Raw genomic sequence first — 12,852 nt, 5'->3', positions numbered from 1 at the left:
GCCTGCTGAGTTCTACAAGGGCAACACTGAGAAAGAGGAAGCTGTCAGCCAGGGCCTCTTCCCTCTGGACCAGATGCAAGGAAAAAAGCTGGCATGTGGGAGCTGGCTGAGGTTGGTGGGGCAGGGCCCTTTCCTCATAGCCCTGCCTCCCCTGAACCACATCCATTGCTGGTACGTATTTGTAGTGCAGCTATGGCTCCTGTCCATTCTAAGTGGCCTTCCACCACTTTATTCTTCCAAGCCCCACCACTAGTCAAGATCAGGAAAGCTCTTACCATAGGAGCCGACATGTCCCTTGTAGAATAGGGAATGTTTGGTGAGTAGGAAGCATGTACAGACTCCTGCGTCCTATTGTCTGACCTTCTTCTGAAACGCCTAAATAAAACAACACAGATTGATTGATGACATCCTATGCAGGCCTGTAGACACCTTGCTATACTCATATAGAGCATTCTTTACATAGCCCAAGTAGTTCATTTGCAGTTCTGCCTGTGGCAAAATTTCCACACCAAATTTGGGACCCATAGCTTTCTTAAAATAAAATAATAATAATAATAATAATAATAATAATAATAATAATAATAGGGTTGACATAATTTTGAAGAGCAAAGAAGAGGACACATTTGCCGACTTCCCCTTTTATTATGGATCACTATGACGACTCTCATTTTACATACTCATGTAAAAGAGTATGTGTCCTGGAAAAAGAGGACATATGGCAACCCAAATTTATCAATTAGATTTATATACCACCATTCATCATAAGATCTCAGGGTGGTTCATGGTTCACAGAACGAAATAATGATTTGACCTGATCCAAGTAGATTCCCATGATTGGTAAGCTATGTCTGGAAATATTCAAGCAAGAACTTGGATATCAGCTTCAGCTTCAAACATGCAAACCAAACTGGTTTATACAAAACAAATGTATCTGCCAGGTAAAGATGCAGCTGAGCCAAAATGGGTTTGCAGCTGAATGCCCAGAGCCATGTAAGTCCCAATGAGCAGCTGATTCCCAGCAGTGGAACCAGTCACCTGGTGTAATTGTGCCATTGGTGATTACTAGGTCAGTTGCCCCTCTTGCCTGGCAAACCTGGTCTGCCAGGAGTGGGGGAGAGAAGGGTCATGCACCCTATTCCTGTGATACAGAGAAGCCGTTTAAGCAAGAGCCGCATTCCTCAAAGATCCCCTTTCTAGATCATTCTCCAAGGGAAGGTGGGGAGGGAGAGAGAGCATAGTTTCTGAGGATGGTAACAAACCCTTAATTACAGAGGCATTTATTTAAACTGGCACAAAGCTTACACAATTAGGGGAAAGAGGGGCACATTGATGCACGGGGCACATTGATGCACCAACAATATTTCAATATCAAGAAATGTTATTCGTGTTGCCACATCACTAAAACATATCTATACATGTGTGAGTACAACAGTTACAACCGCACCGCCCGCCAATTAGCCGTTGGTGTTTGACGAGAGTAGGTGTGTTTTTTGCATGGCCAACTACAAAATTAGGTGAAATGTAAAAGTGTTCCAACACTGTTTTACGTCGTTTAGTTAAGATTTAAAAATACCAAAGGTACTGTAAGTTATTCAACTCAGTAATCAGGATTACACGTGGTTTTTAAATAAGTACAGTGGTTTTATTAATAATTGTTAGTTTTTTTGAAAATGCCTGTTGGGGCACTTTGATACACTAAGACGCGGGGCACATTGATACATATAAAAGTGCCCCGCTAGTGTACAATAGTGCCCCAATATACAAGTTTGCATGAAATCTCTAAAGTCAATAAATTTGAAAAGAAAAAACTTGTTTACTACGTGGCCAAAGTCATTTCTAAATATAATATGACCGATTATCAAGTGTCATATCTCAGGAAAAAAACAGGATCTTGTATGTTTGTCTTCCCCATTGTAGAAGATAAGGCAAGTGTTGATTCCAAGAATGTTGTTTTGCTGTTGCCAAAACCAAATTTCCCAAAGGGTAGACTCCACCGTGGGAGCAGGGCCAGGGCGGAAGAGTGCTGGAGTCCTGTCTAGTCATGTTATATGGGATCAATTCCAATCTGTTACCTCCGAGGACTGGACGAGTGAAACCGACCACCTGTCTCCTTGATCCCTGCCCATCCTGGCTAATAATAGGGAGCTTGGAAGGGCTGGGCAATAGGCTCTGCGGGGTGGTGTATGCTTCCCTCTGCGATAGAGCCTTTCCAGACCTGCTGAAAGAGGCAGTCATTAAACCGCTTCTCAAAAAAACATCTTTAGACCTGGCCAATATGGTAAACTATTGTCCAGTGTCAAATCTTCCATTCTTCAGCAAGGTGATTGAGCGGGTGGTTGCTCAACAACTCCAGGCACGTCTGGAAGATGCAGACCATTAGGATCCCTTCCAGTTGGGATTCAGGCCTCATCATGGGACTAAAACTGCCTTGGTCGCGCTGGTCGATGATCTCCGGTGGGCTAGGGACAAAGGTGAAAGCTGTTTCCTAGTTCTGCTGGATCTCTCAGCGGCTTTTGACACCATCGACCATAACATCCTTCTGGACCATCTAGAGGAGCTGGGAGCTGGGGGCACCGCTATACAATGGTTCCGCTCCTTCCTCCTGAGCTATGTCCAGAAAGTGGTGTTGCGGGATGAGTGTTCAGACCCCTGGGCTCTCACTTGTGGGGTGCCTTAGGGTTCCGTCCTCTTCCCCCATGCTTTTAAACATGAAGCCACTGCAAGAGATCATCATGGGGGTTGGGCTGGGTGTTCATCAATACGTGGGTGACACCCAGCTCTACCTCTCTTTTAAATCAGAACCAGTGAGGGCAGTGAAGGTCCTGTGTGAGTGCCTGGGGATGGTTGGAGGATGGATGGCGGCTAACAGATTGAGGTTGAATCCTGAGAAGACAGAAGTAGTGTTCTTGGGGGATAGGGGGCGGGCGGGTGTGGGGGACTCTCTGGTCCTGAATGGGGCAACTGTGCCCCTGAAGGAGCAGGTGTGCTGCCTGGGAGTCATTTGGACTCACAGCTGTCCATGGAGGCACAGGTCAATTCTGTGTCCAGGGCGGCTGTCTACCAGCTCCATGTGGTACGCATGCTGAGACCCTACCTGCCCGTGGACTGTCTCGTCAGAGTGGTGCATGCAGACTGGTGACTGGGAGCAGTCACCGAGACCACATAACACCGGTCTTGAAAGATCTACATTTGCTCCCAGTACGTTTCCAAGCACAATTCAAAGTGTTGGTGTTGACCTTTAAGGCCCTAAATGGCCTCGGTCCTGTATACCTGAAGGAGCGTCTCCACCCCCATCGTTCAGCCCAGATACTGAGGTCCAGCACCGAGGGCCTTCTGGTGGTTCCCTCACTGTGAGAAGCCAAGTTACAAGGAACCAGGCAGAGGGCCTTTTCAGTAGTGGCGCCCGCCCTGTGGAACGCCGTCCCATCAGATGTCAAAGAGATAAACAACTATCTGACATTTAGAAGACTTCTGAAGGCAGCCCTGTTTAGGGAAGTTTTTACTGACTGATATTTTATTGTATTTTTAATCTTTTTTGGAAGCCGTCCAGAGTGGCTGGGGAAACCCAGCCAGATGGGCGGGGTATTAACAACAACAAAACAACAACAACAATATTACTATTTTTTGACTAATGTAAGTTCTTACACTTTTAAAGTTTTTCCAAAGTTTTCTTTTTAATGGATAGGTGTTTGAGGAAAGATTAATATAAATTTTGATGCTTTGTTAAGAAAACCTGCCATAAAGTCTATGATATGTGTGAAACACTGTAAGTTTTGATATATAATTTAGATTTTAAGCAACAAATTGTAAGGCTGATTATGACCTCTCACAATAAAAATTGTTTTTGCATAATTTTTTGCAAATAATTACCATTCTCATACAATTTATGCTTTGTATCGAAGTGCCCCATTGGTGGGGCTGAATGATACAAAACCCATTTTTTACTCAAGTCATTATATATGGAGTATAGCATCTAGATCAAGGGAAGTAATAGTGCCACTGTATTCTGCTCTGGTCAGACCTCACCTGGAGTACTGTGTCCAGTTCTGGGCACCACAGTTTAAGAAGGACACTGACAAACTGGAACGTGTCCAGAGGAGGGCAACCAAAATGGTCAAAGGCCTGGAAACGATGCCTTATGAGGAACGGCTAAGGGAGCTGGGCATGTTTAGCCTGGAGAAGAGGAGGTTAAGGGGTGATATGATAGCCATGTTCAAATATATAAAAGGATGTCACATAGAGAAAGGTTGTTTTCTGCTGCTCCAGAGAAGCGGACACGGAGCAATGGATCCAAACTACAAGAAAGAAGATTCCACCTAAACATTAGGAAGAACTTCCTGACAGTGAGAGCTGTTTGACAGTGGAATTTGCTGCCAAGGAGTGTGGTGGAGTCTCCTTCTTTGGAGGTCTTTAAGCAGAGGCTTGACAACCATATGTCAGGAGTGCACTGATGGTGTTTCCTGCTTGGCAGGGGGTTGAACTCGACGGCCCTTGTGGGCTCTTCCAACTCTATGATTTTATGATTCTATGATTCTATATTCCGCTCCTTCCTCCTGGGCCGTGTTCAGAAAGTGGTGGTGGTGGATGAGTGTTCAGACCCCTGGGCTCTCACTTGTGGGGTGCCTCAGGGTTCTGTCCTCTCCCCCATGCTTTTCAACATTTACATGCAGCCGCTGGGAGAGATCATCAGGAGGTTTGGGCTGGGTGTTCATCAGTATGCGGATGATACCCAGCTCTACCTCTCTTTTAAATCAGAACCAGTGAAGGCGATGAAGGTCCTGTGTGAGTGTCTGGAGGCGGTTGGAGGATGGATGGCGGCTAACAGATTGAGGTTGAATCCTGACAAGACAGAAGTACTGTTTTTGGGGGACAGGAGGCAGGCAGATGTGGAGGATTCCCTGGTCCTGAATGGGGTAACTGTGCCCCTGAAGGACCAGGTGCGCAGCCTGGGAGTCATTTTGGACTCACAGCTGTCCATGGAGGCACAGGTCAAATCTGTGTCCAGGGCAGCTGTTTACCAGCTCCATCTGGTACGTAGGCTGAGACCCTATCTGCCTGTGGACTGTCTCGCCAGAGTGGTGCATGCTCTGGTTATCTCCCGCTTGGACTACTGCAATGCACTCTACGTGGGGCTACCTTTGAAGGTGACTCGGAAACTACAACTAATCCAGAATGCGGCAGCTAGAGTGGTGACTGGGGGCGGCCGCCGAGACCATATAACACCGGTCTTGAAAGACCTACATTGGCTCCCAGTACGTTTCCGAGCACAATTCAAAGTGTTGGTGCTGACCTTTAAAGCCCTAAATGGCCTCGGTCCAGTATACCTGAAGGAGCGTCTCCACCCCCATCATTCTGCCCGGACGCTGAGGTCCAGCGCCAAGGGCCTTCTGGCGGTTTCCTCATTGCGAGAAGCAAAGCTACAGGGAACCAGGCAGAGGGCCTTCTCGGTAGTGGCGCCCGCCCTGTGGAACGCCCTTCCATCAGATGTCAAAGCGATAAACAACTACCTGACATTCAGAAGACATCTTAAGGCAGCCCTGTTCAGGGAAGTTTTTAACGTGTGATATTTTACTGTATTTTTGGTTTCTATGGAAGCCGCCCAGAGTGGCTGGGGAGGCCCAGCCAGATGGGCGGGGTATAAATAATAAATTATTATTATTATTATTATTATTATTATTATTATTATTATTACTATTATTATTCTCATTATCTTCTACCTTTAATGGTTCTTATGATTGCTATTATAATATTGATTAGTTATGTCATGCATCAAGCCAAAATTTTTATTATTTTACTCATTAAAATATGAGATTGAATTTTTCTGTATCAATCTGCCCCACTTCCCCTAACTAACAAAGGTCCAATCTGGCATAAGCAAAACAGAGTGATGTTATTCTGCCCCCACCAAACGGTACAGAATGCAAGAAACCACGTTCCACACTCTATGCCCACAGTGAGGATGGTGTGATCATGGAAGTTGATTAATCCTTCACCTGCACTAACCTTGACAGAGTAATTCTCTGGCCTGCAGGCACTAGCATCCCTTCCTGTGCCTCCTCTGCTACCTATGAAAGATCTCAATAAATACCCCCTCAAAATTCCACAATGCACAAGATTCTTCCTTGCTAGTTTCTGTTGGCTCAGCTTGTTCTACACTGAACAGGCAACCTGTAACATACCCAAATTTCACTTAACCTCAGGATTAAGTGTGCGAGGGTGGGGTGCCAGTACACACACCGTGGCAGCCATTTTGTGCCATGCTCCAAACCCCCTGGCAGTCATTTGTGATGGCACCCACAGCACTTTCTCAAAATTCCAAATATGCCCACTGGTCCAAAAGGGATGGTGACCCCTGATCAAATGTCTCAGGTTTGTGTGTGGTGGCATTACAGAGAACACTTTGCGGAGTCTTGCAGTTGTTCTCTAAGTGAACAGAACACACTGGATGTGACTTTTCTATGCAGACGCTTGTATAGCAATTCCACGATTCAGCCATACCAAGAATTTCTTAGAGAAAAATCTGTAAATTTAAGAGTCAATCCCATGCTTTGCCTGCAAAATTTCCAGGGAAGGCTCCTACCTGAAACACTGGGGAGTCACTGTCATTCAGAGTAAGCAACACTGAGATACTTGACCAAAGGTCTGACTTCTCCAATTGTTTTCTGACAACGTGCAGAGAACAAAACAGGGCTGGCAAACTAGGGGGAACTGGCTGGTGTTCAGTTGGTTCTAGAAAAACCAATTCTTCCCTATTTTGCAGAATACACAATGCCCCTGGCAGAGGGACACATCCAATTTTGGGAATGTAACACACACACACACACACACACACACACTTGCTGCCAGTGCTCCTCTTTTACCTGTGTTGTGAAGCGGCATCCACAAAGAGCTGGCAGGGGCACTGACTTCCAGTGAGATATCACAGGATCTTGTGTGCTGTGTGAGATCTCGTGAAATTTCAGTGAGATCTCATGAGATCTTGCTGCAAACTAGCACTGTTGCAGGCAGCCGCTGCCTCTTAGGCTTCTACTGCTCAAGGCAGGCACCTCACCTTGCCTCACCAGTGGACCGGGCCTGGCACCAGTGCTGCACACAGAGCCTTTAAATGCCTTTGTTCTGCCAAAGAATTCCTAGTCAGCTTTCCACACAGCAGGGGGGGTGGACAGAAAATACTTACCCACAACAAGCCTCTATCAACGGCATTAAGGATGACACCAACTGATTCCTCGCAAGGTAAGTGAAGAGCAAAAGCAACAGGAGAGGGAGAATCAGGCAGAAGAATGCCAGCAGCCAATTTCTTGTGGTGTTATCCACATCTGAAAGAGAGAGAGAATAAACAAAGAAAGAAAATTAGCAACAACAGGAACAATAGTTACCTTTCTGCAGGGTGGGAATTACAAACTTCCTCAACCCCATTGAGGGAGAAAAGGAATGCTGTGAGCTTGTTAAATCAGTCAACAGTTTCAACCTCTGCTCTTTTCAAAATCCAAAGCAGTTTACAAATGCGTATAATGCACATAACAAGATTAGTATCGGTCATTTAAAGTAGCTGAGTCATTTAAAGTAGCTGGGTTCTTATGGACATGTTGGTAATCTCAGTACCCTTTCTTCCCATTGGGCAGAACATGGAAAGGCAGGGCAAGCTTACTTTTTCCTGAGCACAACTGACTCCAGGGATGGCCACGGTGGTGCCCTCCAAGTGTACTCGACTACAACTCCCATTAGCTCCAACCACTATGACCTATGGTCAGGGAGGATTATGGTTGTTGTTGTACAACAGCTGCAGTTTACCACGCTGGCTACCTCTGGACTAGACTACTGACTCTGCTTTTCTCCCATATAATCAAAATGTAGATTTGCAGTGCCCCATTACAAAGAGCAGGGAGGGAGGCAAGAGAGAAGACAGCTTGCCCAAGAGCAGTGGCTATGGCATGGGAGGGAGAGGAAAAGTGGTGGTTTGAAACCAGGCTTCCTTACAGCAAGAAGGGAGTCGGGAAAGGCTCTATTGTGTTAGCTTTTGGTGTTGGCGTCCGTGTTGCATCCCTCTCTGCTATTTCTTTTTGTAACCTGTCATGTTGCCTTCAACATGAAGCTCCAGATTCAATGTATCAACAAGCAAACAACATCCATCAGCTCTAAGTGAGCAAGCTAACTGGACAGGTTTGCTCTTAAGGTTCAGCTCGTCTTTAAGGTACAGCAACATCTCCATCATAGCAAGCAGGTGGAAAGGGAGCTGCAAAATAAGCCTAGAAATATGGGTGGCCTGTGTGCCAGGGAGAGTTGAGAAAGGGAAGGAGGAGGGAGGGGAAATGGGGTGCAGGTGAAAATGGGGGTACACAGCAGAATTGCCAAAAAGGAGAGAGTAGGAGACATGGAGAAGATAAAATTGGGTAAGAAAGGTGATGCGGAATGGTGGCTTTATTATTGGGCAGAAAGTGAAGAGAGTGCCTGTTGGCTGCAGGGTGAGCAGGGAGGAAGATGCAGGAGGTGGTTGCTGTTGTTCATTTATGCCACGCCTTTTCCCCTGACAGGGACTCAAGGTGGCTTAGAGATAAAATAAAAACACCTAAAAGCATAGGGGGAAACAATGGAACAATAATAGAATTACTTTAATCTACATTATATTTACAACGGTATTTGTTGCCTCAAAGGATGTTGTGCCAGTCTTTACCTTGTGCATAATACCCACCACAAAAATCCACCACAAAAAGTCCAGTAGCCCATCAATCTAATTGTCTTCTCCAAGAGAAACTTGGATTGCATGGTATGATCCCAAATAAATCAACACCAAAAATTGGTGTTTTCCTTTCTTTCCCCTCTTCCCTTTCTCCATTTCCCCTTTCTTTTCTGTCTGGGCTTTGCTGCTTATATTTTACTGTCTCTATGTTATGTGCAAGAATAGTGTCTGTATGCTTAAAAGGCTCAGCTGGGTTGGAAGTCCACAACTTGCCTAAGAAAAACATGCCTAAGGAATTGGACTAGTAAAAATGTTTTAAAAGATATTGTTGGAGAGTAATTTTGTGGACTTGGCATTTCATATCCCAGCTTTTCTCCAAAGAGCTTGAGGTGTGTCCATACTTCTCAATGTTATCCTCGCAACAACCCTGTGGGGTAGGCTAAGTGACAGCAACTGGCCCAAAGTCACCCAACACGCTTCATGGCTGAGTTGAGATTTGAATACTGGTCTCTTCCAGGTCCTTACTCTTAACTGCTTCAATTGCAAACGTGTTACTGTAGCTGTCTCTTTGTATTTTTCATGCTTCCTCATTTGTTTGTGGGGGTTTTGAAGTTGGCACAAGAGAGCGAAAGCCTTCAAGACAGACTGTGGTGTACACATTTTTTTTATCACTGACTTTAATTTTTGCTTCTTATTGCCATTCAGCTCCCACCTTACAATTTTCTCCTGCATATACCTGCTAACTGAGAATTAATTTATGCACCTGACAAAGCAGACATGAGCTAAAGTCATAATCAATTTGTTGGACTCTTGAGGCACCAAAAAATTCAATGTTTTCCCCCCACATTTTTTCAAAATAACATGTGCATGAATTTGGAATGGTCATAGCTCAATTACAGAGCACCTGCTTTGCATGCAGAAGGTCTCAGGTTCAGTCCATGGCCTCTCTGAGGATCCCTGGCTGAAATTCTGGTGAGCATTAAGCAATACTGATCTAGGTGGATAAAGCAGCTTCCTCTGTCCCCAATGACATTTGCAGAAAGTTGGCCCAGGACAAACAAAAGCTCTGAAAGTTGTAAGATTCCCCCCCCCAATCCAGAGACCCTAAGTTTCCAATGGCTGGTTATCCAAAACCCAAGCTCCTCTTCCCATGGAAAACAAAACTAGAGAGGCACAGCAAGCCACCACCATACCAGCCAAGGAGGACTTAAGCCTCTTGGAGCAGCTGTCACTTCCCAACCTCCAGGCGTCACCAAAGACAGGAAGGTGTGTGGTTCAGGTACTTGCCATTGTATGGAGGTCCACTGTCCAGACTGCCGCCATATCCTTTGGCATCACAGTAGGGAGGGGCCCACCCCGGGTGACAGTGGCAGTTCTTATTGCTATTGCACACCTGTTTGGATGAAAAGCAGCAAGCAAAGAGTGAAAAATAAATACAGTAAATGGACAAAAGTACAAAGAACATAAAGGTAAAGGTAAAGGGACCCCTGACCATTAGGTCCAGTCGTGGCCAACTCTGGGGTTGCGGCGCTCATCTCGCTTTATTGGCCGAGGGAGCCGGCGTACCAAACCAGAGCAGCACATGGAAACGCCGTTTACCTTCCCGCTGGAGCGGTACCTATTTATCTACTTGCACTTTGACGTGCTTTCGAACTGCTAGGTAGGCAGGAGCAGGGACCGAGGAACGGGAGCTCACCCTGTAGCGGGGATTTGAACCTCCGACCTTCTGATCAGCAAGTCCTAGGCTCTGTGGTTTAACCCACAGCGCCACCCGCGTCCCACAAAGAACATACATTACTCATATTGAAATACTGCCCCTCAATGAGTACAAACTTTCATCAGTAAAACACCACACATCCACATTCCACACTGCTTCATACATTAAACTATGGGTAGGCAAACTAAGGCCCGGGGGGCAGATCCGGCCCACGGATGGTCCAGGAATCATGTTTTTACATGAGTAGAATATGTCCTTTTATTTAAAATGCAACTCTGCGTTGTTTGTGGGGCCTGCCTGGTGTTTTTACATGAGTAGAATGTGTGCTTTTATTTAAAATGCATCTCTGGGATATTTGTGGGGCATAGGAATTCGTTCCTTTTTTTTCCTTATCAAAATATAGTCCAGCCCCGCCCACAAGGTTTGAGGGACGGTGGACCGGCCCCCTGCTGGAAAGGTTTGCTGACCGACCCCTGCATTAAACACTTGTTTCTATCTGAGACTCAGGAAACATCATGACAGGAAATGAGGCTGCCATCTGGGGTAGCAGCGGAACTGACGATTCGCCGTGCTAGAGAAGAAACTAATTTTTTTTTAAAAAAAGTTTAGTTTCTTCTCCCACACCTTTTGCTGTCATACAACCCCAGATCATAACACTATCTCAGTGTTTCACAGTAGCTGCAATGCAGTAGGATGTAAATCTTCTCCAATTCTTCACCTCACATATTTCATGCCATTACTACCAAGCAAGGAGATTTTGGTCTCATCACTCCACATAACACTGTCCCATTCTTCTGCTGTCCAGCTAACATGGGTTTTAGCCCAGTTTAATCGTTTCAACCTTTGTTTGAGAGACAACAATGGCTTTTTCCTTGGAATTCTAGCATTTAGACCATATTCCTGCAGTCTGCGCCAAATGGTGCTTGCACTCAACTTCACATTACATTGCCCCATGTCATCTTGTATAAACCCAGATGATTTTCTTCTGTCATGTAGCCACAGTTTCTCAGTTCTTCTATCGTCACTTGCTGTTGTGAACCTTTTCCTACCTTTACCAGTCTGATTTTGTAATCTCCTTTTACCTCTTCAAAAATTTAGGAATACCACCTTTGGTTAAGTTTCCACCAATTTTTCTTCTAATTTCTTCATAACTGTAGCCTTGTTCACTTTATATACTGTGCCATTTCTGAAGATATATGGATTTGTGATTATTATGCTCATTTACCTTCAGTAGTAAAGCTCTGCTGGATGAATTACCACCCGTCTATTTTTGGGGAATCCTGCAACGTGTTTCAGTTTTTGCTAACTATATGCTGGAGTCTGCTCTGGATCAATATGAGCAGTATCAAATAACAAGCCAAGTCCACCCATCTAACCCCTGACATAATGCAGGTAGATAAGGGCAGAGCATCAAAGGAAGAACCAGAAGCTTGAAGGGAGCTCTCAACTGTTCCTTTGCTGGAGCTCCTACCTGTCCGTCATTCAATGGAACCAAGTCTCCCTCCAGCACCTTCTGAAAAAAGGGGAAAGGAAGGCCCAAGAGAGGAGGTCAGAACAAAACAAAGCATCAAGTCAGTAACCGCTGGAGAAAGCACTGTCTAGAAATCCGGCGTGGTTTTGTCAGCTTACCCCTCGTCCATTGCACTGATGCTCTGCATTGCAGCTGTAACCCAAAACAGAGACATCAACACATTGGTAGTGCTTACATATCTGAAAGAAAGGACACACACAAATTCATTATGATTGGGACTGCAAACCTTAAATTAAAGCAAGTGATGTGTCTGCCCAATCTAAAGTTTCATTTCTAAAGCTTTCCTCACAGATCAAAATCCTCTCTCTTGCAAATGATCTGTTAGGATTAACAAGGAAAACTCACACAATGGTCCACCTGAGACATCCACTGCACATTTGGTGGGCCGCTCTTAACAATCCGTAGCTCCATTAAGCAATCTACAGACAGAACTGAGAGCAAAGTTATACCCTTCCATTTGACTGATGAGAAAGCAAAAAGCAGTTCTCGCATTTGATCCAGGATCCTTCAAAATGAGAAGACGCTGTAGCAGGTACCTCTGCCTTGGAGCGTGAAAGGAGTTCTGCCCGCTCAAAAAGGGTACACTCGGGACTTCCAGTTAAGGCAGCATGGGGACGCCACGGCAACGAGCAGCTCCTGAAGCCAGCCAGAACTTACAAAGCTACCTGGCTGGCTCCTGGGCTGCTGGAACTGCCGCTGCCAGCGCCGCCAGCACCGAAACTGGAGAGGAACTGGGGCGCCCGGAATAACTGCAGCCCCCCCCCCGTGACCTTGATCGAGCCAGGACCAAGGGCACCCGGCCAACCGAGGTCAGGAGGATCTCGGAGCCAGCACGGAAGCAGGAAGCAGGAGGGGAAGGAGAGAAAGGAGCCCAGACCCCACTGTTTCTGCCTCCACCACCACCAGATGGGACATCTGGTACGCCTA

The 12,852-nt window shown here is 45.8% G+C and overlaps 1 protein-coding gene across 2 annotated transcripts in view; it reads right to left on the bottom strand.

Annotated features, from left to right (window-relative positions):
• ADAM9 (ADAM metallopeptidase domain 9) overlaps positions 1-12,852 on the bottom strand; it is an 84,395-nt gene that overhangs the window by 3,550 nt on the left and 67,993 nt on the right. The window contains exons 17-20 of one of the 2 annotated variants that reach the window (XM_053367437.1): positions 12,024-12,104; positions 9,965-10,070; positions 7,178-7,316; positions 276-375 (exon numbers count right to left, since the gene is read on the bottom strand). In XM_053367437.1, the coding sequence (XP_053223412.1) occupies positions 276-375; positions 7,178-7,316; positions 9,965-10,070; positions 12,024-12,104 (426 nt within the window). The remainder of the gene's footprint in view (positions 1-275; positions 376-7,177; positions 7,317-9,964; positions 10,071-12,023; positions 12,105-12,852) is intronic. The other variant, XM_053367438.1, reaches the window with a different exon arrangement.

This window comes from Podarcis raffonei, chromosome 15 (genome assembly GCF_027172205.1).
Source record: "Podarcis raffonei isolate rPodRaf1 chromosome 15, rPodRaf1.pri, whole genome shotgun sequence".
NCBI lineage: Eukaryota > Metazoa > Chordata > Lepidosauria > Squamata > Lacertidae > Podarcis > Podarcis raffonei.
The sequence above is the reverse complement of the archived record's forward strand: the minus strand, read 5'-3'. Positions and strand labels throughout refer to the sequence as shown.